Raw genomic sequence first — 26,749 nt, 5'->3', positions numbered from 1 at the left:
GGCACGTTATTTTTCAGGAATTGGCACTATGCTCTTTCTGTACCTTGGTAGCTTGGATTTTATTATGGTAAATGGCTTGTTAAAGGGAAGAAAGGAGTATTTTGAATTTATTAGGTCTTTTATCTGTGAACCTTCAAGCACTCTAAAGCTATTTATTAAGTTACTGTAGAGCCAGTAACTGTAAAATATTATTACACCCTCCTTACAAAAAAGCTGACTAGGGAAAGAGCTGTAAGATACTCAGCCAAAATCATAGAGCCATTTTAAGAAGGCCAAACCAAGAAACTGAGCGTCTGACAGGTAAGCCCTGCTCAGCATCTCTCAGTTCTCAAGTTGTGTGACTCTGCAAGGTGAGCGTTCCATAGCAGAGAGGCAAAATAAACAATTGAAGATTATTTCAAATATCTCATTTCCTCCTCCGTATGCCTATCGTCATTGCTCTTTACCTCTCTTTTGACACCTGGACATCGTTGCTTGTGTTATGGTTAAATGCTGACCCACCCTCCCTCCTTAACTTCTTTGTCTATTTTTTCAGTCATCTTGTTCTCCCTCCTACCCCACTGCAGCAACAGAACTACCAGCTGAAATATGAGGTTGGCACCCTGGTTCCATTACGAATTTTGCCTTTGAGAAACTCCCTTCACAGGCACAGGCAGTTTCCTCTTTGTTTGTAAATTAGGGCTAGATCACGCCCACCTACCTCACAAGATGGTTGAAGCGATAGAACATGACTGATAAACTGTAAAGCATTAAATGGATAACAGTGGTCCCCTTACTGCATCAGTCCTGGCTTAAAATAACTTAATTCTAAGGCCACTATGCGCAGCAGGGTAAGGGCAAGGCGCGTCCGTAAGGAATAGCTTCGAGGCGGATCTTTTTCCTTTGAGGAAAGGGAGAGCGCGCAGCCGCTGGGAGTTGTAGTCTTTGCGGCGGTCTCTACAGATCTCTGGGGAAGAAGAGTACTACAACTCCCGTGAGGTCGTGCGGAAACAGGCCCGTGCATCCTCCCGCCAAGCGCGTACCCCAAGCTGAAGCTGGAGGGAGCAGGGGTCCTGCACGCGCGCCCGGGTCCCCGGAGCGAGCTCTGAAGCAGCGTGCTGGTAGCGGCCTTGGCACCTGAGCGAGAAAAGGAGACGCGTGGGAGTGTGTGAGGACTGTTAACAAGGATAAGACGCGTGGCAAGAAGCAAATTAAAAAAAAAAAAAAAAAAAAAAGGCCGCGCCACAACCCATCACACCCCAGCGGATCCTAACTTATGTTACTGCGAAGGCACCGGGATCGTACTCTCCCGCTGGTGCCTCACGCCCCAGGGACTTAAATCAGCTGGGGCGGGAAAGGGTGGGGCCAGTGGCGCGGGAGGCGGGGCGTACAGCGGCGAGGGCGGCGGCGGCGGCGGCCGAGACCCAGACATCTGGGACTGTTGTTGTTCTCTCGCCGCCGGACCTCCTCAGTCCGTTCGCCCAGAAAGAGACCCGGAGCTAGTCTGGTGGGGAGCGGGTGGCCGAATCCCCCGTCTTTCCTGCTTCCGCAAAGCTGCGGCAGGAGCTGGTTCAGACACCTTGTGGTTGGTCTCCGATGCCCTTCAGTGAGGAGGGGGCGTCAGAACCCTGGTGAGCGCATCTCAGCCTCCACCCCCAATTCAGTGTCTTCGCCGGCCCCCAGGCCCTCACACCCCAGTCTGGCTGCCATGGCTGAAAACGCGGAGGGAGACCTGAACTCCAACCTGCTCCACGCCCCCTACCATACCGGTGATCCTCAGCTAGACACGGCCATCGGGCAGTGGCTCCGTTGGGATAAGGTGGGTACCTGTTCAGCCTTGCATCCTCCTGTCCTCCCGCACGCCCGCCCGCCCATGCACAGTCCGCCCTTTCCCGTCCGCACCCGGTGGTCAGCAGGCTGCTGAGAAGATGATTCAGGCCACGGGGTGGGGGACAGCGGAGCCGGGCGTTGCCACCCACGTATGCCTGGGCCGCCTCCCCGGGACCATCTGAGCGGGGATACCTGTGGTCACTTCCTTTTGCAGTGCGCGGAATTGCAGCCTCCCTTTCTCACCCACAGCCCCGCCCTTCAAGTGCATGTCGTCTCTTTAAAAAAAAATTATTATCGATTATTTATTATTACTTTATCATCATCATGTCGTAAGTTCTACCCTTCGTAGAACTATTTTCTTTCCTCTTTTTTTCTCCTTTGACTTCCTTCTCTGCAAACCTGAAAGTGGTTTTTGGTACCCTTTTTAGGTGTCTCTAACCGCTCTCTGCTTTACTTCTGGTCTGGTGTGTTTCCACTTTCCGTCGCTAGGTAGTCGCTGGTGGTTTTCTCTATCACCTTTAGCTCTTGAAAAGGTAAGAGTTCTCTTACCTCTTTATTCCCCTTGCCGGGAGTTATTTTCTGGAGTATCCTGTTCAAAGAATCATGTTTTCCAGGTTTCATATGATGCTCCTGATACGGAATTGTTTCTGCTTTACCCATTCCTTTTCCTCCTCTACTCCCCCCACCCCCTCCAAGTTGTTGGGGTGATTTCATCTTGTGCAGACATATGGGATGGATCTGTGAGAGCCAGAGTTAAAATGCAGCTCTCTCACTTGTAACAGACGCCACTGGTGACTCCAGCAGAGGAAGATGATCCAAGCTTTTGCTTTGTCAAATGCATTAAATGCATTTGTTGAAGTAGCGAAGGCAGTGTATTTAAAATGGAATTCATAATACTGAATTAAGGAATTAGTATGGTAGTACATGAAATTGTGTTGTACAAAAGAATTTCCTAAAGGATTCACTTTATGAAAAAGTTTTATTTTTACTTTGCTCAGTCATTCATGCATTTAGCAAAAATATGTATTGTGTATTGGGTAATGTTTTCAGAGCCTGTTAGGGCCAGGGAATGAATACTAGTGGTGAGGAAATAGAAAGGGTTCTGCCCTCAACACGCCTTCATTTAGCAGAAAAGACCAACAAATAAGCAATTACAATGAGTTAGTAACTGTTTCTTGGTCATGTGCATCTTAGACATTCTGTTCTTCCTATAGAGTCTAAACCAGTGCTTCTCAAACCTTAAAGTGCTTACAGATCACCTGGGAATCTAAAATGCAAATTTCCGTTTGGTAGGCCTGGGGTAGGGTCTGAGATTCGGCCTCAAGAATGAGCTTCCAGGTGATACCATTGCTGCTAGTCTGTGGACCATACTTGGAGCGGGAAGAATCTCTAGTGTTCTGATTCAAATATCAAATTAAAGAAATAAGTCCCTTATTACAGAATTTGACCATAAAGATATATTTTTTAAATCAAGTGTGCAGAATTTGTGACATCCCATTAATTACTGTAAGGATGTGTAAAATGCAAATAACTTTAAAGCATAGCATAAGAGCTAAGGAATAGCCTACAATAAAATCAAATGTACTACAAACCAACTATATAATGTCTTCAGCAGGGAAACCTACCCAAATTACAAATGAATGATAACTGTATATGTTTAATATAGTTAATTGTTTTTGTTTAAAGCCATCTGCTTTCATTGGTATTTTCAGGAAATGAATGTGGTTGGGCACTTATGTGTCCCTAAAGAGAAAGGAAGACTCATGAAATTTGAAAACACTTGTAGAATTACAACACAATTTAATTTACTAGTAACTACTAAGTATGTCAAGGTTGTTTGACTCCAACAATAGGAATTTGTTTTTCATTGCCATGGATGAGATCTTTTGTTCTCTTTAGGTGCCAGTTTTGACTATACTTTTCCTAATGAGTCTCTTGATTGATTTCTTTTTAAAGATTGGCTGAATGAATCAATATGTATTAATTGTCTATGCCTGGATATTATTGGAATATACTGAAATATAAAAAGACTATAAAATGCATATACACCAAAAAAAGATAACATTAGGGTTGTATTGCTGGCAATTAAATGTTTTATAGGCAGTCCTTATTGGAACAAAAGTAAGAGTGACCTGTGGACTGGGATGATCAAAGGAGACTTTATAAAACCAGGATAAATATAAAAAGACTGAGGTGAGCCTTCACTGAAAATGGAAGAGAGGTTCTTAAATTATATTTAAAGTGCCCTCTCTGTGTAAGATACTAGCTAAAAACTTGTGGGAGATACAAACATGAAATAGATGTGGATCATATCTTCAAGCAACATAGAAGGGAAAATAAAACTAAAGCTCGCAAAGGGAACAAGTAGTAAGTGCCTTTAACTGAGGAATAGATCCAAATAATTTAAATAATTATTTAATAAAAATAATAAATACTTAACTGACTCCCCCCATAATGGGAAAGAATGCTTATAATTGGTAAACAAATGTGTATTTACTATAGACTGTGGGTAACCTAGGCTATATATCCCAAGGCACTGAAATTTAGAGTGCAGAAATGTAAAATAATAGGTCAAACTTACAGTTTTTATTACATTACACACTGACAGCATAAATAGTCTTTTAGAAGAGAAACTGAGTTTCATACCTGATTAATACCTGTTTAGTGAAAAAAAAGGAACCTATCAAATATGGCTGATTCTCAATGACTCTGCTTGCCTCGATCAACAAAATTGCTAGTTTTATCTTCATGAAAAAAAGTGTTATTTGTGCTGAACTTTCAGAATTAGTTAGAATTTAGATTTCCCAACATAGGAAGACTATTCCAAGCAGAGATAGAAACTTTGTGTATGTAGAACATTTGTTTCAGCTGTAGTTTAGGGTACATAGAAATTATCAGAAAGGTATGTAGGGGTCATAGAAAAGCTTCAGTATGTGTTTATTGGCCTTGAATAAGTAAGAGTGTGGGTAAGTGTTAAAAGGAAAATAATTCCACAAGACAGGGTTTTTACTGGAGCAGTTTGGGGTACTATGGGATGGCATTCTGTTGGTAAATTTACCATAGTCCAGGATCTGACCCTCAGTTTCTATGCTGTCAGACTAATTTGTTAGGCTGTGTTGTCTCAGGATGGATTCACTATACTCGAAACTGAACCTGATGTCTGAATTCAGAATGCAGTTGTATTAATTTATGGTACAGATGTAAAATAAGTAGATTTGTCTGTAGTCAAGGTATTTTCTAGATGCACCATAAGGAAGTCAAAGATCATGAAATAAAATCACAAGGATTCAGATATATGCCTAAATGTTTAACAGCATTGGCCTGTAGTAAGTAAATGCATCCGTTTCTATGATGGGACTATCTTACCACTGGAACCCAAGTCCATGGATCAAGGTGTTCCTCTTCCAAGTAGTGCCCAGATGACTCTTCTATAGTGCTCACTCCCTTCTATGTGCTAGGGCTAACTAAAGCTCCCACTTTCTTCCTACTTCTTTTGATGTTTTTTTACATCCTATCAAATTACACACAAGTCTTGGCTGGCCTAGAAGCCAGGTTCTCTTTAACATGACAACTATCACCTGTTTCTAATTTACTTTAAACTTTAACTTTTTGAAAGCAGATATAGCCAAAGTATTGAGTACTGCTCAAGTTTGGGTGTTTTAATGTGTGGGTGGGGAGTGGAACAGGACACAGGGCAGTGCTATTCAGTCAGTTGGAGCAGCAACGGTTGTATATTGACAAAATGTGCAGGCACAGCTTGGCCAAGGCATTTTGAGAAATAGTGAGTAGAGTACTCTGGTCTCAAAATGTAGGTCTGTGTTGAGAAAGAATAGAATGTAAAGATGGGTTAGGTTAGGTTAGGTTAGGGTTATGAAATGCCTGAAAATAGAAATAAAAGACTTCAGTCTAAGCCAGTGATTTTCGGATACCTAGCAGTGAAATATTTGCAAGCAAAATATAGCCCAGTAAAATGGAGGTGAACGAATTCCCTTTTAATCATCATTGTGTGATGGAAAAGACACCCAAGAAGCACCTCTACAAAGGTGGTCTAGTCTAATTTCATGGTATAGAGATCTAAAGAAGTTGTGGAAGTTATCCAGTTTGGGTAGAGCCTGGACCAGAGGTTGGATCTGCCACTTAGTTCAATCCAGTTTTTATAGTAGTAGTTTAGGTTACTTTTTTTGGTTCACATTTTCCTAATACTTAATTTGGTCCTTAAGCAATGAAGAGTACAGAATACATGTGGCTTTATTAATTTTGGGAAATATTAACACTACTACTTGAATTTATTTGTAATGTTTCAAACGTTGTAAAATGATCTAAATCTCATTTGATACAGCAACCTTGCATGGCAGGCAAGCTAGATAGTAGTTTTCCCCATTTTTACAAGTAAAGAAAGTTTCAGAAAAGGTAAATGACTTACTCAAGGATGTATGGCTTTTAAGCAGTGGAGTTGAGACTAGAATTTAGATCATTTGACTTTTACTCTAATTTTCTTATCACTGCACTAGATTCTATAACCCGAATATTTAGTAAATGTTAGTGACATCATACACCAGGTTTCAAGGACTTCATTAAAACCATTTTATTGGCCTTTGTAAAACCTGAGTAGGATGTAATTGCAGAATAAATGTCATGGAATTTTTTTAAAGAGCTGAATTTGCGGCTCAACAGTTGCTTTGGTCTCCTTGGCAACAACATTCTCCCTCTGTCAGAGAAATTTAGTACAGATAAATGAAGGTTTGAATTTATTTTCCTTCTTAGAAATGAAATTCATTTTTTCTTTTTCTTTTCAAATTTCTTACATTTTCCCCTCAGTTTCTACCATTTCATATTCACTTCATTTGTATTTATTTCAAAGAAATACATGCTTATGATAAAAAAATACAAAAGGGAATATAATAAAAAACAATGTTCCTAACTGCTTCTTCTCATTTTCAATTTGCCCCTTAGAAACCATTTTTAGCTACTTGTTTTTAGTTATTCTCGTGGTTACCATCAAACGACTAAATAATATACTAGTATCACTAGTCCTTGGTTTATTTTATATGTTACTTGGCAAATATATGCTGTAAAAAATCAGAGCTAACTTACATTATTCTCTACCTCTCCTAAATTTCAATAATTATGTTGTAGTTATTCTTGTAAGTTTAAATAATGTAATTAGTGCTAACAGTCTGCAGAACAGTAAGCCCAACTCACAAATCCAGAGCTCCTAATTGCCCATTTTATTTAAGAGGAGATTGGTAGGGGTGCCTGAGTGGCTCAGTCCGTTAAGCTTCTGACTTCGGCTCAGTGCTCAGGTCATGATCTCACCCTGGGTTTGAGCTCCTGAGATCCAGCCGAGCGTTGGGCTCTCTGCTGTCAGTGCAGAGCCCACTTCAGATCTTCTGTCTCCCTCTCTCTCTGCCCCACCCTTTCAAAAATAAATAAACAACAACAACAAGGGAGACTGGTAGATAACATACATTTACAAAAATGGAGAAAACCCATACCATTTTCACAGAATAATTTATGGATATCAATGACTGACCAAGGATCAAGTTACATAAAACAAGCAGCATTAAAAGCAAGAGGGGGGAAAAAAACGAGGTTAATGAGGTACATAGAATTTTAAATTTTTTTAAGTTAAATTTAAAAAGAATTCCATCAAATGAGGAAAGCTGCTATGAGAAAGGCATTGAAAATAGGAACAAGCTCTTAGAAGTTAAGAGAAAAATAAATGACTATTCCTCTACCTTTTGCCAAATGCAATAGAAAATATAAAAGCTTAAGTTGAGGAAACCTACAGCAAAAGGAAGTAGGAAATATAAGGGAAGTTGACATGGAGGAACTACCCCAACGTAAAGAAATCTCAGATGACCGTAGTGCCCTAGATCCACATTGGGCTTCAAGAAATGTGTCTTTAAAAAGAGTGCAACATCTATGCATAAATAGTAAAAATCTGGAAGATATTAATGATATGGTGAAGATGATATGTTTTTCTGGCAACATTTAAAAAATTGTTTTTAATGTTTATTTATTATTGAGAGACAGAGACGGAGCAAGAGCAGGGGAGGCCGAGAGACGGGGACACACAAAATCTGAAGCAGGCTTCAGGCTCCGAGCTGTCAGCACAGAGCCCATTGTAGGGCTTGAACTCACGTGCCATGAGATCATGACCTGAGCCAAAGTCAGATGCGCTTAACCGACTGAGCCACCCAGGCACCACCACCCTGGCAACAACATTTAAAAAAGAAAAGCAATTATCCAGGGGTTGGTAGAGAGGAAGGGAGGGGAGGAGGAAGGAAGGAAGACCTGAGTAAGCAAGTTATGGTTTGAACAGGAAACCAAAACACGGCATGATTTTGAACAACTAATTGATAGAGCTTAAGAAAAAAAATCGTTTTGATCTCAATACCTTCAGGAGGTATAGGTAGGCCTGAACAGAAGCAAATTTTATCCACACCCACTACATAGATCCACAATGAACAATATTTAGATGATCTTAACCTTGTGCTTACATATTATTTTCAGTTTTGAGGATCAACAAGACGAAACACAAGATTTAATTATTTTTTTATTGTGAAAAAGTACATAACATAAAATTTACAGTCTTACGCATTTTTAAGTGTACAGTTCAGTAGTGTTAATTATATTCACATTGTTGTGAAATGGATCTCTAGAACTTTTTCATCTTGCAAATGTGAAACTGCACCCATTACATAAGTCCTCTTTGACCCTCCTCCCAGCCCCTGCTAATAACTAGTGTTCTATCCTGTTTCTATGAATTTGACTACTTTGGATGTCTCATATAAAGAGAATCATACAGTATTTGTCTTTTTATGGCTGGTTTATTTCACTTAGCATAATATCTTTAAGGTTCATCATGTTGTAGCACGTGACAGGATTTCCTTCTTTAAGGCTGAGTAATATGATACACCACATTTTGTTTATCCATTCATCCATCCATGGACATTTGGGTTGCATCCACCCTTGGCTGTTGTGAATAGTGCTGCTGTGAGCACGGATATGCAAATACTTCGTCAAGACCCTGCTTTCAATTCTTTTGTCCTCATACCCAAAAGTGGGATTGCTGGAACAAAATGTAGATGTTATCAGCATAAATAGGGTTTTGGCTTATTGTATTTCATTTCATGCTTCTTTCTGTCTTTCAGAAATATGTTGAAATCTCATCTACTCCTCAGTACCCATTGACCCCTTCTCCAGTTCTTTTTGCATTATGGATTTAGTTATTTTATACCTTTATTGTCATGTAAAAAATTCTCAGGAGGAAGAAGAGACAAGTGCTTGAGGCTTCCATCTTCGACTAAAACTCTCTTTTATTTTTTCAAATTAAAAATGTACTTAAAACTGGAAGCAACCCAGATGTCTTCAGTAGGTGATGGGTAAACAAATTTTGGTATATCCAATTTATTTATTTATTTTGGGAGAGAGAGTGCTCGTGTGTGCATACACACGCATGTGGGGAAAGGGCAGAGGGAGAGAGAGAGAGAGAGAGAGAGAGAGAGAGAGAGAGAGAGAGAGAATCCCAAGCAGGCTCCACGTGTTAGTGTAGAGCCTGATTCAGGGCTCAACTTCATGAACTATGAGATTATGAGCTGAGCTGAAATCAAGAGTGGGATGCTTAACCGACTGAGCCACCCAGGCGTTCCAATTCATTGATGTTTTAAAAATGAGTTATCAAGCCACAAAAGAAATGAGCCATCAAGAGACAAAAACACAGTTAAGAAACTTTAAATACATACTACCCAGTGAAAGAAGCCATTCTGAAAAAGTTACATACTGTCTGATGCCCACTATATGTCATTTTGAAAACAGGTAATTTTTGAAAAATGACTGGTTATCAGGGGAAAGGAAGGAGTATATGGAGCGCAAGGAATTTTTAGATCAGTGAAGCTATTCTATATGATACTATAATTGTGGATATATGGCATTATGTATTTGTCAAAAGCCATATGTAAACTGCGGACTTTAGTTCATAATATTGGATCAAGGGCACCTGGCTGGCTCAGTCAGTGGAGCATGGAACTCTTGATCTTGGGGTTGTGAGCTCGAGCCCTATGTTAGGTGTAGAGATTACTTAAAAATATTAAAAATTCTTTGAAAAAAATGGATCAGTATTGGATCAACTACAGCAAATGTACTGCACTAATACAAGATGTTAACAACATGGAAAACTGGGCTAGGGCATTTATGGGAACTCCCTGTATTATCTGCTTAATTTTCTGTAAACCTTAAACTGTTCTAAAAAGTAAAGTCTAGGGGCACCTGGCTGGCTCAGTGAGTAGCATGTGACTCTTGATCTCAGGATCATAAGTTCGAGCCCCATGTTGAGAGTAGAGTTTAAATAATTTTTAAGTTGAAAAAAAAGTAGTCTATGCATAAAAAAAATATATATATATATATATATGTATGTATGTGTGTATATATATATATGTATGTATGTATATATTTGAAAGAAAGGATTTATATTTGAAAGCACCTCCTTCTTTCCCACCTGAAAATTTTAAAATAGGCGGACTGGCTTTTTCTGCCTTTTATTTGGGGGTCTTCTTTGCCATATTTTAGGATTTTTGTTTAGTTCCTTCAAGTTTTCCACAAGGCCATTAGAAAGCCTATGTGGATATATCTTTGATCTAGAATTATTTCCTTATCTCTTTCTTTCCTCCTATTTGAAAAATCTGAGAGAGCCTGGAGAACCTAATGAAAAGGAATTTGTCTTCATTTGGTTCTTCCAGATTTTACTTGTAAGATACACTGAACTAGCCAAAGAATGTAAGTATTATATTTCATCATCTTAGATTTTCATGGTTACTCCCTGGATTATCTAAATCAGGGTTCTTTCATCCTCTTAGACAGCTTGTTTAATTGTTTTTACATATTTTATATGTCCTGTTTTTTAGAAATATTTTCCCCCAAAACAAAAGGTTTAGTAATTTAGTGCAGATTTTACTAAAATATTTTTTCATGAGTCACTTTATCTATACGTGACTGCTAATTAGCACTAAGGCTACTGCCCTCTGGTGTTGAGAGTGAATGGAGAAAATAATGCTGGTGGAAAATAGACAGGTAGGTACTATATCTAATCCTGCATGAGATATTTTATACCAGATAATTTAATGAGCACTGAACCTTACCCAAAAAAACTATGGCATAGCCCTATCTAATGCCCAAAAGAATATGAAAATTGAAAAAAAATAATATTAAAATTATAATATAAATGAAAAATCCTCTGCTTCTCAGATACCTTTTAGCTTTCAACTCATTAGGAAATCTCTTTAATGTAAATAGTGACTTTATTTTGTGGTTTCTGCTTCAGAATTTTTCTCATCTTATTTGCCCTCTGAAATACTTCATTATTTATACAGGTAAATATTAGAAAAAACCTAAATGCACACCAAAGGGGAAAGGGTAAACAAATTGGAACACTGCAACAGCTGAATAGAATAGGTCTGGGATGAATGGATAAAAAAGTTATGGTATATATTCACCATGGAATATTATTCAGCCATAAAAAATGAGAAAATCGTACTATTTGTGATAAAATGAATGGAACTCGAAGACATTATGCTAAGGGAAGTAAGTCGGACAAGAAAGGCAGACACTATGTTCTCACTTACATGTTGAATTTAAAAAGACCCAAAAAACCAAAAGACACACGAAACTCACAGATCAGATTTGTGGTTACCTTATTGGGGGGAGGGTATAGAACTGGAGGAAGGTGGTCAAAGGGTACAAATTTCTGGTTATAAGGTAAGTAAGTACAGAGATGTAATGGACAATTTTATTATAGTTCACACTGCTGTATGATATATAGGAAAAGTTGTTAAGAAAGTAGATCCTAGGAGTTTTCATCACAGAGAAATTTTTCCTTGTATTGTATCTGTATAAGATGATGGATGTTAACTAAACCTATCATGTAATGTTTTCACAATACCTTCAACCACATGAAGGTTTGGGGCACCAACACGCCATGTAGTCAAAAATCTGCATATAACTTTTGATTCCCCAAAAACTTCATAACCTACTGTTAACAGAAGCCTTACTGATAACATAGTCAATTAACACAGATTTGTATGTTATATGTATTATAGACTGTATCCATACAATAAAGTAAGCTAGACATTTTCTTTTGAAAATGTTAAAATCATAAGAAAGAGAAAATACATTTACATTATTGTACTGACTTTATCAAAAAAATCTGCATATAAGTAGACCTGCTCACTTCAAACTCGTGTTCTTACAGGGTCAATTGTATGTGTAAATTAAACCATCATGCTGTACACCTTAAACTTAGTGATGTCAATTATTTCTCAGTAAAAGAGGAACAAAACAAAACAAAAGTAGATCTGTATGTATTGAAAGATACATTAAGTGAAATAAGCAAGTTATAGAACATCATATGCAATTTGATACCATCTGTATAAAGTAAAGAGAGAAAGCTAATCTACATTTCTGTGCATATATAGATGCCAGTAAAGGTCTAGAAGGATACATAACAATAGTACTTGCTCCCCCACAGGAGTGGTCTGGGACTAAAGGTAATAGTCAAAATGTCTGTAGCTTTATCTGTATTATTATTATTTTAAACTAGGAAAATATATAGTTACAGTTAATAATATTTAAAATACAGGGGCGCCTGGGTGGCGCAGTCAGTTAAGCGTCCGACTTCAGCCAGGTCACGATCTCGCGGTCCGAGAGTTCGAGCCCCACGTCAGGCTCTGGGCTGATGGCTCAGAGCCTGGAGCCTGTTTCCGATTCTGTGTCTCCCTCTCTCTCTGCCCCTCCCCCGTTCATGCTCTGTCTCTCTCTGTCCGAAAAATAAATAAACGTTGAAAAAAAATAAAAAAAAATAATATTTAAAATACAAATAAAGAACAATTAATGGTCAACTTCTGGGGCTGCCTTTTAAGAGCGATAGGAATTCAAAGTCAGGAAGACTATGTAAGAAGTAGAATTTGACCTGGGCCTGAAAGGAAAAATAGGATAGGAATAGATGATGAATAGGGGGGCAGAAAATTTAAGGTGGGAGAAATAGAAGAATAAAATGGAAAATGAAACTGATCAGGAAAGTGAAACTGCACAGCGTGCAAGAACAATGAAGATTCTTTTTTTTTAAACTCAAGTATAGTGTATGTGTTAGACTGCTGTGGCAATTTAGGCTACACAAAGGAAAAAGGATATCTAGTGTTTATTGAATGATCATGTGCCAGCTGTGTTAATTAATAGATGCTTTCATGTAAAAAAAAATCTCTTTTAATCCTTCAAGGATTGTTTGAGGTAGTTGTTATTCTCATTTTTAACTTATATACAAACTTGGGCTCAGAGAAATGAAGAGAGTATTTGAATCCAAAAAGGTTTTGAATTCCTCTGCCCTTTGGGATCTGATTCCCACCCTTCCTGACCTTTATTTATATTTGAGGTAACTGGAATTGGACTCTATTGTTGGTTCTTGGGTGATTAATCTGGCAGTATGTAATTAGGATCAGATGGGTTGGAGATGGAGACTCTGAGAATTATGGATAACAAAGTTTTACATTTGGATGATTACAGAGCCTTCCAAGAAAACTAAAGAAGTAATGAGCCCTTTTAACAATTGTCCTATCCTTTTTAAAAACACAGAGACTGAGAGGCGCCTGGGTGGCTCAGTTGGTTAAGCATCCAACTTCAGCTCAGGTCATGATCTCATGGTTTGTGGGTTTGAGCCCTGTGTCGGGCTCTGTGCTGACAGCTCAGAGCCTGGAGCCTGCTTCAGATTCTGTGTCTCCCTCTCTCTCTGCCCCTCCCCTGATCATGCTCTGTCTCTCTCTGTCTGAAAAATAAATAAAACACTAAAAAAATTTTTTTAACACAGAAAATGATAAACAGCTTCTATTTGGTTACAAATTTTGCCAAGTTTGAATCAGAACTCCTTTTTAAAAAATTAAGTTACAGGTGTTACAGGTTCAGTTTAAATTCCCATATCTACTTTACATTCTCCTCCATCCTTTCCTCCAAGTAACCAAGGCATATCTAAATACTAGAGTTTTGTCTAAATTTCCTGTTTGTTTGAAAAATAGTTTTGTTTTTCATTTAGTCAAGTAAAGATAACCCTGAAAGTTAAACAACTCCTTTAAAAAAAAATCACGTAGTGAAAAATATTTCAATGTCTGAAAACACTCGAATCAAAATTGAAGTATTATATTTTTTATAATATATACTTAATATATAACTTTTGAAAATGTGGACCCTGTTAACTTATCCCTAAATAGTAGCAGAAGCTATAGGGCAAGTCAACAATAAAATAACATCAGATACAGCCTAAGATGTTCTTTCTCTAAGTAGAAATGTCATATTTTACAAAGATAGTAAGTTTCATGTGTGGTTTCTGTAAAGTTAGATTCGTAACAACATAGAATTAGTGACTTAAATGTTCTCCCCAACATCAAGGAACTTTTACATAGTTATCAGGAAAAACTTAACAGTAAGAGAGCTGATATTATGCAACAGTACAATTCACACCCATGAATTTGTTTTTGTAATTTGTATGTCTTAAAAAAAAAACTCTGCTTCATAAAGAGAATTCAAGTATCTTTCAAGTGTAATTTTTTTAACATTAAACTATATTTCTCAAATGTTTTATAAAGGGAATTGAAAAAAGCACCTAATATTGTTTGTCATTAATTCATGCATTATAAGGTAAAACCCTGTGTGCATCTGGATTTATGCGTATTTCTTCTACTTTGGTCTCAGCTTTAGAGTTTTTCTATATGGTTTGTTTTTTAGGTGTAATTTACATTTACAAAATTGACAGTAAATTTAATTCTTTTAAGTGTTCCACTTAATGAATTTTGAAAAGTGTATACAGTTGGAAAACCAGCATCACAATCAAAGAGCATTTCGATCACTGCAGAAAGTTCCCTTGTGCCCTTTTGTAGTGAATCCCCTTGCTCCAGCCCCTGTCAACCACTCATCTAATTTGTCCTGTAGTTGTTGTTAATTGAGATATAATTCACATAATGTGAAATAACATTCATCATTTTAGAATGTATATAATTCAGTGGGTTTTAGTATGTTCAAAAGATTGTGCAGTTGTCACCAGTATCTATTTTTTTTTAATGTTTATTTATTTTTGAGAGAGAGAGTGGGGCAGGGGGAGGAGCGAGGAGCAAAGGGAGAGGGAGACACAGAATCCAAAGCAAGCTCCAGGCTCCGAGCTGTCAGCACAGAACCCAATGCAAGGCTCAAGCCCACAAACCATGAGATCATGACCTGAACTGAAGTTGGATGCTTAACTGTCTGAGCCACCCAGGTGCCCCACCACTATCTAATTCCCAAACATTTTAATTATCCCAGAAAGAAACCCCGTATCCATTAGTGGTCATTGCCCATTCCCCAGCTCCTGACAACCATTCATCTGTCTAGATTTTCCTATTCTGGACCTTTCATATAAATGGAACCATACTATTGTTTGTGGCCTTTTGTGTCTGCCTTCTTTTACTTAGCACATTTCAGATTTCATCCATGTTGTATCATGAATCAATTGGCTATTTATATATTTTCTTTAGTGAATCCTTTGTCCCTCTTTAAATTGGGTTGTCTTTTTGTTGACTTGTAATAGTTCTTTATTGTTCCTGTAGTTTGCTTTTATAAAAATCATGCAATACGTAGGCTTTTTGTGTCTAGCTTCCTTCAGTTAACATAATACTTGTGAGATTTATCCATTTTGTTTTCTATACCAGCAGTTTGTTCCTTTTTATTGCTGAATATTATTCTATTTTATGGATGTACAATAATTTGTTTATTCATTCACCTGTTGATGGACAACAGGCTTTAACTCTTCAGAGTAAATCTACCTTTGAAATTCATTTAGAGGTCTTTGTGTGAACATGTTTCATTTCTCTTGGGTAAATTCCTAGTGGAATTACTATTCAGCATTTACTGAGAAATTTTAAAATAGCTATTGGGCGTTGAGTTTTTTCAAATGCTTCCTTTGCATCTACCAAGATGATATTTTTTCTGTTTTTTTTTAAACTGAGACTTTATTTTTTAAGATCAGTTTCAGTCAAGAAAAGTATGTGTCAGAATACCTAGAGAAAAATAGCAAACATTTGAAATGTTTTATTTTGACTGTCTTTATGAGAAATATTTTTTGTTTAAAGCATAACAGAAACTTAACTATGACTATATTATTGAACACATGTGTGTGTTTTGTTAGAAAAACAATCCAAAAGTTAAAAAAAAGACTATATATATATATATATATGTATATATATATAACACTATGCATATAAAACTATATATATATACATGTTTTGAAATGAATTAATCAACATTTTTATCTTTCACACGAATTTTGGCATGTTTAGTATTATACTTAAATGATAATATGTTATAGTTAATGTCTTATTTTCTGCTTTTTGAGTAGTTAGAATCTTTATTTCCTGGATATGATTTTTATATTCATTAAATGGTCTCAAGCTTTATTAAGCCAATTATTATTAATGAAATCTCATTTTATATGACAAGAATAGTCATTCAAATTTGTTATCTAAGCCGACTTATGCTAAGTTCTACAATGTTTTTAAAGATGGAGAAATTATTTTACTTATATGTGGAATCTGAAAGACAAAACAAATGAACAACGAAACCCAGGAATAGACTTATAAATACAGAGAACAAACCAGATGGTTGCCAGAGGGTAAAGAGGTGGGAACATGTACAAAATAGGTAAAAGGGATTAAGAAATACAAACTTCCAGTTATAAAATACATAAGTCACGGAGATGAAGAGTACAACATAGGGAATATAGTCAATAATATTGTATTAACATTGTATAGTGACAGATGGTATAACTACACTTATTGTGGTGAGTGAGCATTGTGTAATCTATAGAATTATCAAATCACTATGTTTTAAAACTAATACAACTTTATATGTCAACTATACTTAAATACAAAAAAAAATTTAAGATGGAGAAATTAAATTTAGAATTACACAAAGACTCTTAGATGGGAAAAAATTATTGGTTAGCAAGAGTATATTTTGGACTCTGAGGAAGCATCTGGTTTGGAAAACATGTTCTGCTTCAGGTCTCTAGATTTGGATCTTCAAGCTGGTTGACCCTTAGAAGTAAATGTCAGTTACATTTACCCTTCAGGTTTTCAGATGGCAGTTTCCTATTTTAACTTCTGTTGAGAAATAAACTTAAATATTTTTTTTCTGTAGTTCTATAAAACTGGTATTTGTTGTTTAGGCACTAGCTTCTGTCAGTAACATTTTAAAATGTTATTTACAAGCTTTGCAATTTTAGATATATTTGAGCCACTAAGAAGTCAATTTTGTATATTACCTCACCTTTAGATATATAACAATATTAGGATTTTGATTGCAAAAATATGTATATAATATAATAATATTAATAGAGTAGATTCAAGTTGTATAAAAATTATACAATTATTAGGTTTATAAAAGAAGGAGGAAAGAAGATTTATAGGTGACTTCTTCATTGACAAACTTGATTTGTTTTATATGATGATTAATCAGTTTTTTATGTACTTTTATATACATTTATATTTATTACACATAGATAATACAGAAGCCCCCGAATTATGAAAAGAATAGGTTCAGAAAAGCTTGGGTGAATCCAGAGTAATCCTTCATAAATGAATACTAATACTTTCGTTTCATGGCAGGTAGAGTTGGAATGATTTTGGTCTGGTATATACCTTTATTCACATCTATGAAAGTTTGTAAGAGGTTTGTTAAAGGAGGTACTTCTCTTTATATATATAAAGTGCTGCTTTTTTTTTTTTTTTTAAATCAGTTCTTTCATGTTTTCTTTGAATTTGGGCCTTAAGGACCTACGCCATGGAAAAAACACAACTCCACAGAGTATTATGTAAGAAGACACTTTCTTTTCTTCATTTCAGCCATATAAAGTTGCAGCACTCCATAGGATTAGAACCTAAAGGAAAATTTTGGGTAAACAGGTAACCTTTGAAAATAATGCATGGCTTTAATTCTGTATTCTTTAGCTTACTGATTTCCTACTAAACAATTAGCTTCCTTCCTGATGAAGTATAGAAAATGCTAGTAGTCACTAAAATCTTTTTGGATTTTCTGCAGGATTACTTTTTTGGGGCACTAAAATTATTAGGACTCTAAAATACACTAGTTAAGAGCAACTTTAGTTCAGATTGAATGCATTTACTTTCCAAAAGGAATGTACATTTCCAGAAGGTATGTAAATCAAATAACTTCTCTGCAGACTTACAGTATAATTTTTAGAGCTTTCTTTACCGCTGGCATCACTTGAACCATTTTCTTCTTTTTTTGCTGATTAGCCTGCTCCTATCCTCAAGTAATGAACGCATTGTAAATAAGAGAGCACATTTAGAAAGCAAACAATAATTTGTATTTGAGAAAGCTCCAACATTTGTTTTATTAATAACCTTCTGTGAGTGACAAAAACACAATTTGTGAGGTAAAAAGTATCCATGTAGACCCACAATAGTAGTTTTTCTCAGCCATCAGAGAGAGATTTATTTAGTTTTTACCATAAAATAAGTAAAATATAAAATATCCAAACAGTACTAAGGCTGTACAATAAAGTCACTTTTCTGCCTCAGACCTTATGCCTGGTTTCCCCATCAGAGATAATCACTAGTTTTAGTGTCTTATATTAGCATGGAGTATTTCTGGAATGATGTAAGTATACATATACTTCTTTTTATACAAATTAAAACACATTATGTATGCTTCTGCTTTTCATTTAATGTATCTGAGTTCTATGTGGAAAGAGTTTTAAAAATAATTTGTAGTTCTTTAGAATCTTCATAATATGATAGCTTATAAAAATCATAGTTGTTTGAATATTTTAACAACAAAATAGAAATGTAATTTCATCCTCATGGAAAATGTATGATAATCATGGCTACATAGATTGCCCTTTAGGTGTATTTTTAAACATTTTAACATCAACATCTAATTTAATGTAGTTATGAAATAGTGGAGAAATCTGCATTTAAAGTAGATTTCATTGCCTGTCACCATAATCACTTAGCACTTTTTACCATAAAAATATACATCTGTCCAATGCATCGTGATTATCCATTTTTATTTTTCTCTAATTTACAGCCTTTTTCAGAAACAGGAATTAGGTTAGGACTGGTTGTAATGTTTATAACAGAGAATGGAATTTTTAGGCCCTACTCTAGTAGCTGTGCAGTTAAACATTAGGAAGTACTCAGTAACCTAATAATATTCATGTCTGGTGGGTCATTTTTGTATCTTATGTAGCTATAATTAAAAGGAATCATATTTGGCTTTATAGTTGGACTTCATTATTATTAGGAACATTATTAATCTGCTCTGCATAATTATTTTGTTGTTGTGAGGTGGTATAGGATTTAGAACCAGACCAACCTGGATTCAAATCCTGTCTAGACCTCCAATGTTAGCTCCATGTTAATAGGCTCTCTAAATCTTAATTTCTTTATTAATACAGTGGTAATAATAGGCTCCCTAAATCTTAATTTCTTCATTAACACAGAGGTAATAATACTACCAGTAAGATGCTGCAATTGACATTCTTGTATGAATAAATCTTATTTGAGTAAAGACATTGCTATGGACAGAGATATTTATGGGCCAAAAGGCATATGCAGTTTAAATTTTGGTAGTTGCTGTGATATCATTCTAAAAGGACAGTCCTAATTTCTTTTTAAAAGAATTTTAAATCCTAATTTATTTTTTTTAAATAAATAAACTTATTTATTTTTAGTAATCTCTACACCCAACGTGGGGCTCAAACTCATGACCCCAAGGTCAAGAGTCACATGCTCTTCCGACTGAGCCAGCCAGGTGCCCTAGGACTATCTCAATTTCTATGGCACTAACTGTATGACACTGCCATATACCTTCTACAGAACTGAAACTTTTTAGTCTTCAGTTTTGCCATTCTTATACCTATTTTTAAATGTTAGCCATCTTCAAGTCTCTTTGACCTTTGTATCAAATCTGGTAGCATCTTAAACATTGGGAGAATATAGAGTAGCCCAGTTAGTCTTATTGTTTAGATTCTCCTCTTAATAGCTATTCATAGTTTTATGTAGGCTGTGTATTTGTTAGTGTGTGCCATTTATAAAATGGAGATTTCGTGAGCTAAGGTCATTATACGTGTATATACATACATACACACATATATATACATACATATATATACATAAATTTATATCCATTTTTAGCTGATTATAATTTCAGTTAATCAGAATTTCCATGGCTTCTCATTAGTTTGTGGCATGTACTCTGGTTACTTTAATTCCACTATAACCAGAAAAGCTTTTTGTTTAAATTTTTTTTTTAATGTTTATTTATTTTTGAGAGAGACAGAGACAGAATGTGAGTGGGTTAGGGGCAGAGAGAGAGAGAGAGACACAGAATCCAAAGCACGCTTCAGGCTCTGAGCTGTCAGCACAGAGCCCAATGCAGGTCTTGAACTCATGAGCTGTGAGATCATGACCTGAGCTGAAGTCGGACGCTCAACCAACTGAGCCACCCAGGTGCCCCCAGAAAACCTTTTTGTTTAAATTATATATTAATATGTTTTTATTTCTTTGCAAGTACAAATCTGTTCTAATATTTAGCACCTTATAGGTGCCTTGGTTTATCATTCTGAATATTCGTTATCATTGTATAGGCCATAGACATAGAAGATCTAAGCTGTTAGTATGGACTAAATCCATACTATATATAGTATGGAAGGGAGAAGTTGTGGTTCACCTTATTTTCATAATATTTGACTCTTTCTCTTATAAGGAAAATACTAGAAAATTCCATTCAAATTTTATTCTTATTGTAATTGCACTTCCATTTGAAACTTGCTTGTAAAGTAATAGTTCAGTCAAGAGTATCCATGAGCTTTATGAAAATAAGTTAATGGATGTGATAATGAAATACATAATCCTAAAGTATAGATGTTGGCATGTCCTGCCTCACAAGCCAAGCTTGGACTGAATTTTCATTCTTATTCTTAACCAAGTCCACATTTAACATCTAAGACCTTTTTATGATCACCTTTACTGTAGATACATTGAATGGTTTTCTGTGACTTTAAAGAGCAGAAGGCTTACCTGGTCATTTTGAATCGCAGAGGTTTAGTAATTGGTAGGCATGTGTTGATGGCTTTTATCCAATAGGTTCCTTATTTCTTTTAAAACTTAAGACAGACTCTAACTTACTTAATGTTGTTTTTGACTAGGAGGCTTATTTGGGTTCCATAGCTCTTAAGTTTATCAATTTGTTAAAAAATTCTTGAGTAGTATTACCAAAAATGCTATGACAATTAGAGATATGTGCATTACCTTCGGTAAGGGTCTGGTTCTTTGGGGGGCTCCGTAGGTGACAGGTATTGTTTTATTATACATACTAATTATTGATAAGTAGCTCTGTGGAACTTATATGTAGAACCTTGTAAAATATGCATAATATTTACTGGCTCCTCAGAAGGGCTTCATATCAGGACTCTGCTTGTGATCCTGATTAAGTCTTAATACTTTTTTATAGAATCCCAAAACAAAAGAGCAAATTGAAAATCTGTTACGGAATGGGATGAACAAGGAGCTACGAGATCGTCTTTGTTGCCGAATGACTTTTGGGACGGCGGGACTTCGTTCTGCTATGGGGGCAGGATTTTGCTATATTAATGACCTTACAGTAATACAGTCAACACAGGTAGGTATTATAAAGTATTATGTATGCTTTTTATCACTCTATTTTTTGCTTTATAAATTAGGTAGGCTTTCTAAAACAAAAACAAACTTTATGTCTAGGAAGGTACCTTCTTGTAAGTTAAAAAACCTTGGAACAAATGCTAACCTTTGCTCTTGCACAGAATTTATCTTATAAGTCATTTGTCTATCTTCAAGGTCACAAACTAACTTTCTGATTAAGAGTTCTTATGATTACCATTGTCAACTTCTTGACATTTACTTTGTATTTGAAATCTTGACAGTTACTTTGCATTTGAAATCAGGACACAGATATTGAGATTTCCAATTAACATAAAGAAACAAATTTAGGGGGCGCCTGGGTGGCTCAGTCGGTTGAGCGGCCGACTTCGGCTCAGGTCATGATCTCGCGGTCTGTGAGTTCGAGCCCCGCGCCGGGCTCTGTGCTGACAGCTCAGAGCCTGGAGCCTGTTTCAGATTCTGTGTCTCCCTCTCTCTGACCCTCCCCCGTTCATGCTTTGTCTCTCTCTGTCTCAAAAATAAACATTAAAAAATTAAAAAAAAAAAAAAGAAACAAATTTAGGAAAAAGAGAATTACTCATTTTGGCATATGGCCATTGATAAAGGTTAACCAGAATATTTGGAAAGTTTAGTTGAAAATATTTCCCTTAAACATGGTTTTCTATATCCATTTGAGAGTTCTTTAAGACAGTGTATGATGTGATAGAATTTATGTCTCCCCATTTTATACAACTTACCCTAGAAACAAATTACTTCTTTTTCTAGTGAAACATTCTCACTGCTTCAAGGAACTATACTTTTGAAGCCAAAATGCATTTAGAATATACTAAAAATAGTTCTGGACTAGAGAATTGCTCAGTAGGCATAATTCTAATCAATACTGTCAAACAGTAAATCATCCTTAGCTTTGTTCTGAGGGAATTCTCCAAAGGCAAAGGCTAGTGCAGAGGATGGAGTAGAAGGGATGATAAGATGACTAGACTACATGGGTAGGATACGTGCCACTTCCCCCATCCCAGACCCCTTTCTTCTCCTCATCCCAAAATTCATCAGTTCACTCTTTTTAATATATTGGTTTCCTCATAAGCTTTCATTTTAAATGAAGATTCCTTGACTTTATAAAAAGGGGTGGAGGAGGTGTTTGAAAATAAATTTCTATGGAAGTGTAAATTTTTACTGGAGTTGAGATTCCATTGTGTGAAAGGGGAAAGCCAAATGGAATCTAATACTTAAGCCCTAGCCCTTTTCAGAGTCTAGATAAAGGGGGATAAGACAGATATTTATACGAGAGAATAATAGGATGTTCTGTGAGGTTTTAGGATAGCATCGTTATTATATATAAATTGGGGAAATTAGTCAACGTGGGCTATATTAAGCATGCACATGTGTGCACTTACACACACACACACACACACACACACACACACACATTCATAGGGAATGTAACCCGTGGACGGGGGGCAAGAGCACCTGGCACTTGGGGTCCCAAACAAACCAAATTTGACCACTTGCCAATGACAAAATCCAAAGAGAGTGGGGTGGTGGTGAAACAAGACAGGAATTTATATCAGTGATACCAACACCGGGAAGACAGCAGACTAGCATCTCAAAGACTGCCTCCAAAGTGCTGAAAATAATTCCAGGTTTGTATAAGGAAAACGTGGGACAAAGGTAGGGAGGTACTTGCAGGTGGGCAGTGAAGGTCAAGTTGCTCACAGTCTTGTAGTCAATCATGTGGGTCTTGCTGGCTCAGGGTAGTCACAGTTACAGTTTCCATAAGGAGATGCTTTGCCAGCATCTTTGCTGAGTTAAGAGATTAGCTGGGAAAAAGAACTTAATCAATTAGGAAATTAGAGCCTAAGGTCAAAATGGAGGTAATTGAAATCCTCTTTGAGGAGCAGGTTGAAAAGAATAATTACACTTGAAAGAGCCATGAAAAAAGGGTCTAGAGGTCCCTGGGGCTTCATTTGGTGCTGCCACATAGTTACTTAGCAGTGCCTGCCATCCAGTACTTCAATAAATTAGTATAACTTAGTTTTAGTTGAATGAATCGCCTTGGGCAATTCATTAAATGGAGCTTCAGTCTTACTCTGTCACCTCTTTTTTTGAAGAGATATTGAAAGACAAAAATAGAAAAGGTATCTGCATTCTTTCTTTTTGGGGTCATGAGGATTAAATGTGGCAACACTTTTGATAATGGTTTTAAAGGACTATAAAATATGAAGTGTTATTTTCAGAGATGAAAGCACTTATTGAAGTTATCAAACCATAAGTTAAATGGTTTTAGTTTATCGTTGTGATATTTTCAGTATTCAGTGCTTCGCTTCTTTTTTTGTCACCAGTGACTGCATATTTTCCTACTTTATGAGATTTTCTTTCTGTGAGATTTTAAAACTAAGGAATTAAGAACGGGATCAGCCATCTTAAATGTTCTGATGAAGGTTTATGTTGCTGATTTAAAATGTTTGTGTCATAAATAGGTCAAATATTTTGGTTGGCTTCAGTCTTATGATTTAGCAAGGCCAAATATGGTCAAAATTCTATTCTCTAGAGCCTTAAGACAAGAAACAATTTCTTTTGGGTCTTCTGACAGTATTTTTTTCTTAGCATACTGACTCTCTTGTCCCCTCGTTTTCCCCTAATGTTTTATGTATCCTATTGGATTTAATAGTTACTTAATTGATATTTCTGTGGTATTAAATGAGTCTGGAATTCCAGGAAATAAATGTTTGTCATCTCACATTTGAGGCTTGAACAGTATTGTTCCCAAATCGGTAAACATGAGTATGAAGGCGGAAGCTGGTTCCCTATGAGCCGATAAACTGACCACTACACATAAAAATAATAGATTTTTAAGTTGTGGAAAATGCAGGTATTAATCAGGAACTAATCTTTTGTGTTTATCTGCTCCAGGGAATGTACAAATACCTTGAGAGATGCTTCTCAGACTTCAAGGAGAGAGGCTTTGTCGTCGGGTATGACACCCGGGGTCAAGTAACTAGCAGCTGCAGCAGCCAGAGGTACAGCGTTAATTGTTTCAGAGATTAAGTTGGATTGCGATAGCCTTAAAAAAAAAATTAACAGTAGGATTTCTGAAACAGGAAACTGTCAAATAGAAATGTGATCACATGCTGATGTTTATTTTAGAGATGAAATAGAAGCATTTTAAAAAGAACCCTTAGGTTTTACAGGCAGGATTAAAATTTTTAAATATTTAGAGTTAGTATTTAGAATGGTATCATAGTTTATGTTATGATTTTAATACTTTGGCAAAAGCACCAGGTAGGAATGATTAAATAAATTGTATTCTCTCATTATAATCCCATTTAATTAGTTTTAGGTGATTTTCACACATAGTCATGAGATAGTGATACTTTTTTTCAGGGGTTACTTATGCAATTGTGTTTATCAGAGTCTCTTATTTCACTTTCCTGCATTCTTTTTGCCCTTTTCAGGTTTTATTTCTTAGTAAAGGAGCCATCAAAAGATGATTAAGGAAAAAGGAGGAAATTAAAAGATCAGTTCTGTTTCTTATTACTTCCTTTTTAAAAAACCTTATTTATTTAACATTTTTAAGTTGGAGCATGAAGTTTAACTGCTGATTATAAGAATTGGTTATATTAGGCTACTATATGTTCAGAATAATTCCAATATGAAACATTTATCTTGTAGAAGGTTAGGTTTTAAAATCTATGATAAGCTAAGGACTGAGTGAAATCTCCCTCAATTTTTTTTTTAGACTTGCTAAACTCACTGCTGCAGTCTTATTGGCCAAAGATGTTCCTGTGTACCTTTTTTCAAGATATGTTCCTACGCCTTTTGTAGTAAGTGTTTTATATTATTGATTGTACAGTTTGTTGCCACAAATTAAAAAAATTTCTTAAATCAACCAGGATTCAAATATTTGTCATGCTTACAGTTCTATATTAAGTGACATGAAAGACCAAAGGAAGGGAAACAAAGTTTACACTGAGTTTATTTTCATTCAACAAGCATGTGTTGAACCACCAAAGAATTTGATCTATAACAAGATAACAAGTTTTAGCCTATTTCTGTCTTAATGTCTCCTCCTGTTACTCAAAGTTATTCCTATGTCAAATGTGTAAGTAGGTGGAAAGCAAAATGGAATTATGGTGTGACTGTTTTTTCAGCCATATGCGGTCCAGGAGCTCAAAGCAGTTGCAGGTGTGATGATTACTGCTTCTCACAACCGCAAAGAAGACAACGGGTACAAGGTAAACTTTGGACTCTTGATCTTTGCTTATTGTATAGTTCTTATTTTATTTAAATAATATGTGCTGAGTTATACTTTCATCACTGAGGATCAGGGTTAGATGTTGGGGACAGGAATATAAAAACATGAGGGCCAGCCCTTGAAGGATGTGTTTTCCTAATGGCCCTATTACTTCTCAACGTGTACTACTACAAAAATCTCTTCAGTGGTCTTTTTACTTCTAGTATTCTACTGCCTTTGATTTCCCCATCCTATCTCAAACCCACCCTGTCTACATTTTAGAAACAAAGTCATACTGAGAACTGAGAACTTAAAGAATGAATGGGAGTTTGCAGGAGGAAAGCCAGAGGAACAGTACCTTTATCTCACTCTCCTTTTCCTCCAACCTTCTACTGGTACTCCCCGTTGGCTGTAGGATCCATTTGATGTGTCAGCCTCCATGGCAGAAAGCAGGGCAGAGAGGGGTGAAGAGCAGCAAAGAGAGGGTACAGCACAGTATTGAGCCAGTGTTCGGGGCTCCTGGGTGATGAATGCATGATCTTATATTTGTTTTTCTTCTTGTATGGGAGGTCTTCAGGTACACTGAACTCTGTTTTATTAGGGAAAAGAAGATTTAGTACTAATCTATGATTTTGGCCCTGGCCAGCTAAATGGGTAGTGTTACTATGCACAGAGGCAGAGAAGAAGCATGATTAATTCAGTTTGGGACATATTAAGTTTGAAGTCTTTGTGGGCCAACCAGGTAGCAACATCTAGTAGGTGACTGGATATATATAGATCTTCTTTGGGGAGAAATCTAAGGTTAAAGTTACAGATTTGGGGGTTATCATACATATTAGAACATGTAAGAATATTTGGAAGTCTTTTAGTTGGGTGAGTGGCCCAGAGACAGTATATAGTAAAAAATAGGTACAAAAGGGATCCCCAGGGAACATCAACTTTAAGGAAGGCAGAAAGAGGAAGAGCTGGAGAT

At 36.2% G+C, this 26,749-nt stretch overlaps 1 protein-coding gene across 1 annotated transcript in view; it reads left to right on the top strand.

The window, feature by feature from the left end:
* The first annotated feature begins 1,017 nt into the window (after window positions 1-1,017).
* The window catches only part of PGM2L1 (phosphoglucomutase 2 like 1), a 49,850-nt gene continuing 24,118 nt past the window's right edge, over window positions 1,018-26,749 (top strand). Inside the window, exons 1-5 of the mRNA XM_015075582.3 lie at window positions 1,018-1,798; window positions 21,358-21,525; window positions 24,456-24,562; window positions 25,282-25,366; window positions 25,694-25,777. Coding sequence (XP_014931068.1) covers window positions 1,688-1,798; window positions 21,358-21,525; window positions 24,456-24,562; window positions 25,282-25,366; window positions 25,694-25,777 — 555 coding nt within the window. The 5' untranslated portion in view covers window positions 1,018-1,687. The remainder of the gene's footprint in view (window positions 1,799-21,357; window positions 21,526-24,455; window positions 24,563-25,281; window positions 25,367-25,693; window positions 25,778-26,749) is intronic.

The sequence above is a fragment of the Acinonyx jubatus genome, chromosome D1, assembly GCF_027475565.1.
Source record: "Acinonyx jubatus isolate Ajub_Pintada_27869175 chromosome D1, VMU_Ajub_asm_v1.0, whole genome shotgun sequence".
NCBI classification, from domain to species: Eukaryota; Metazoa; Chordata; class Mammalia; order Carnivora; family Felidae; genus Acinonyx; species Acinonyx jubatus.
This window is presented reverse-complemented; position numbering and strand designations above follow the sequence as displayed.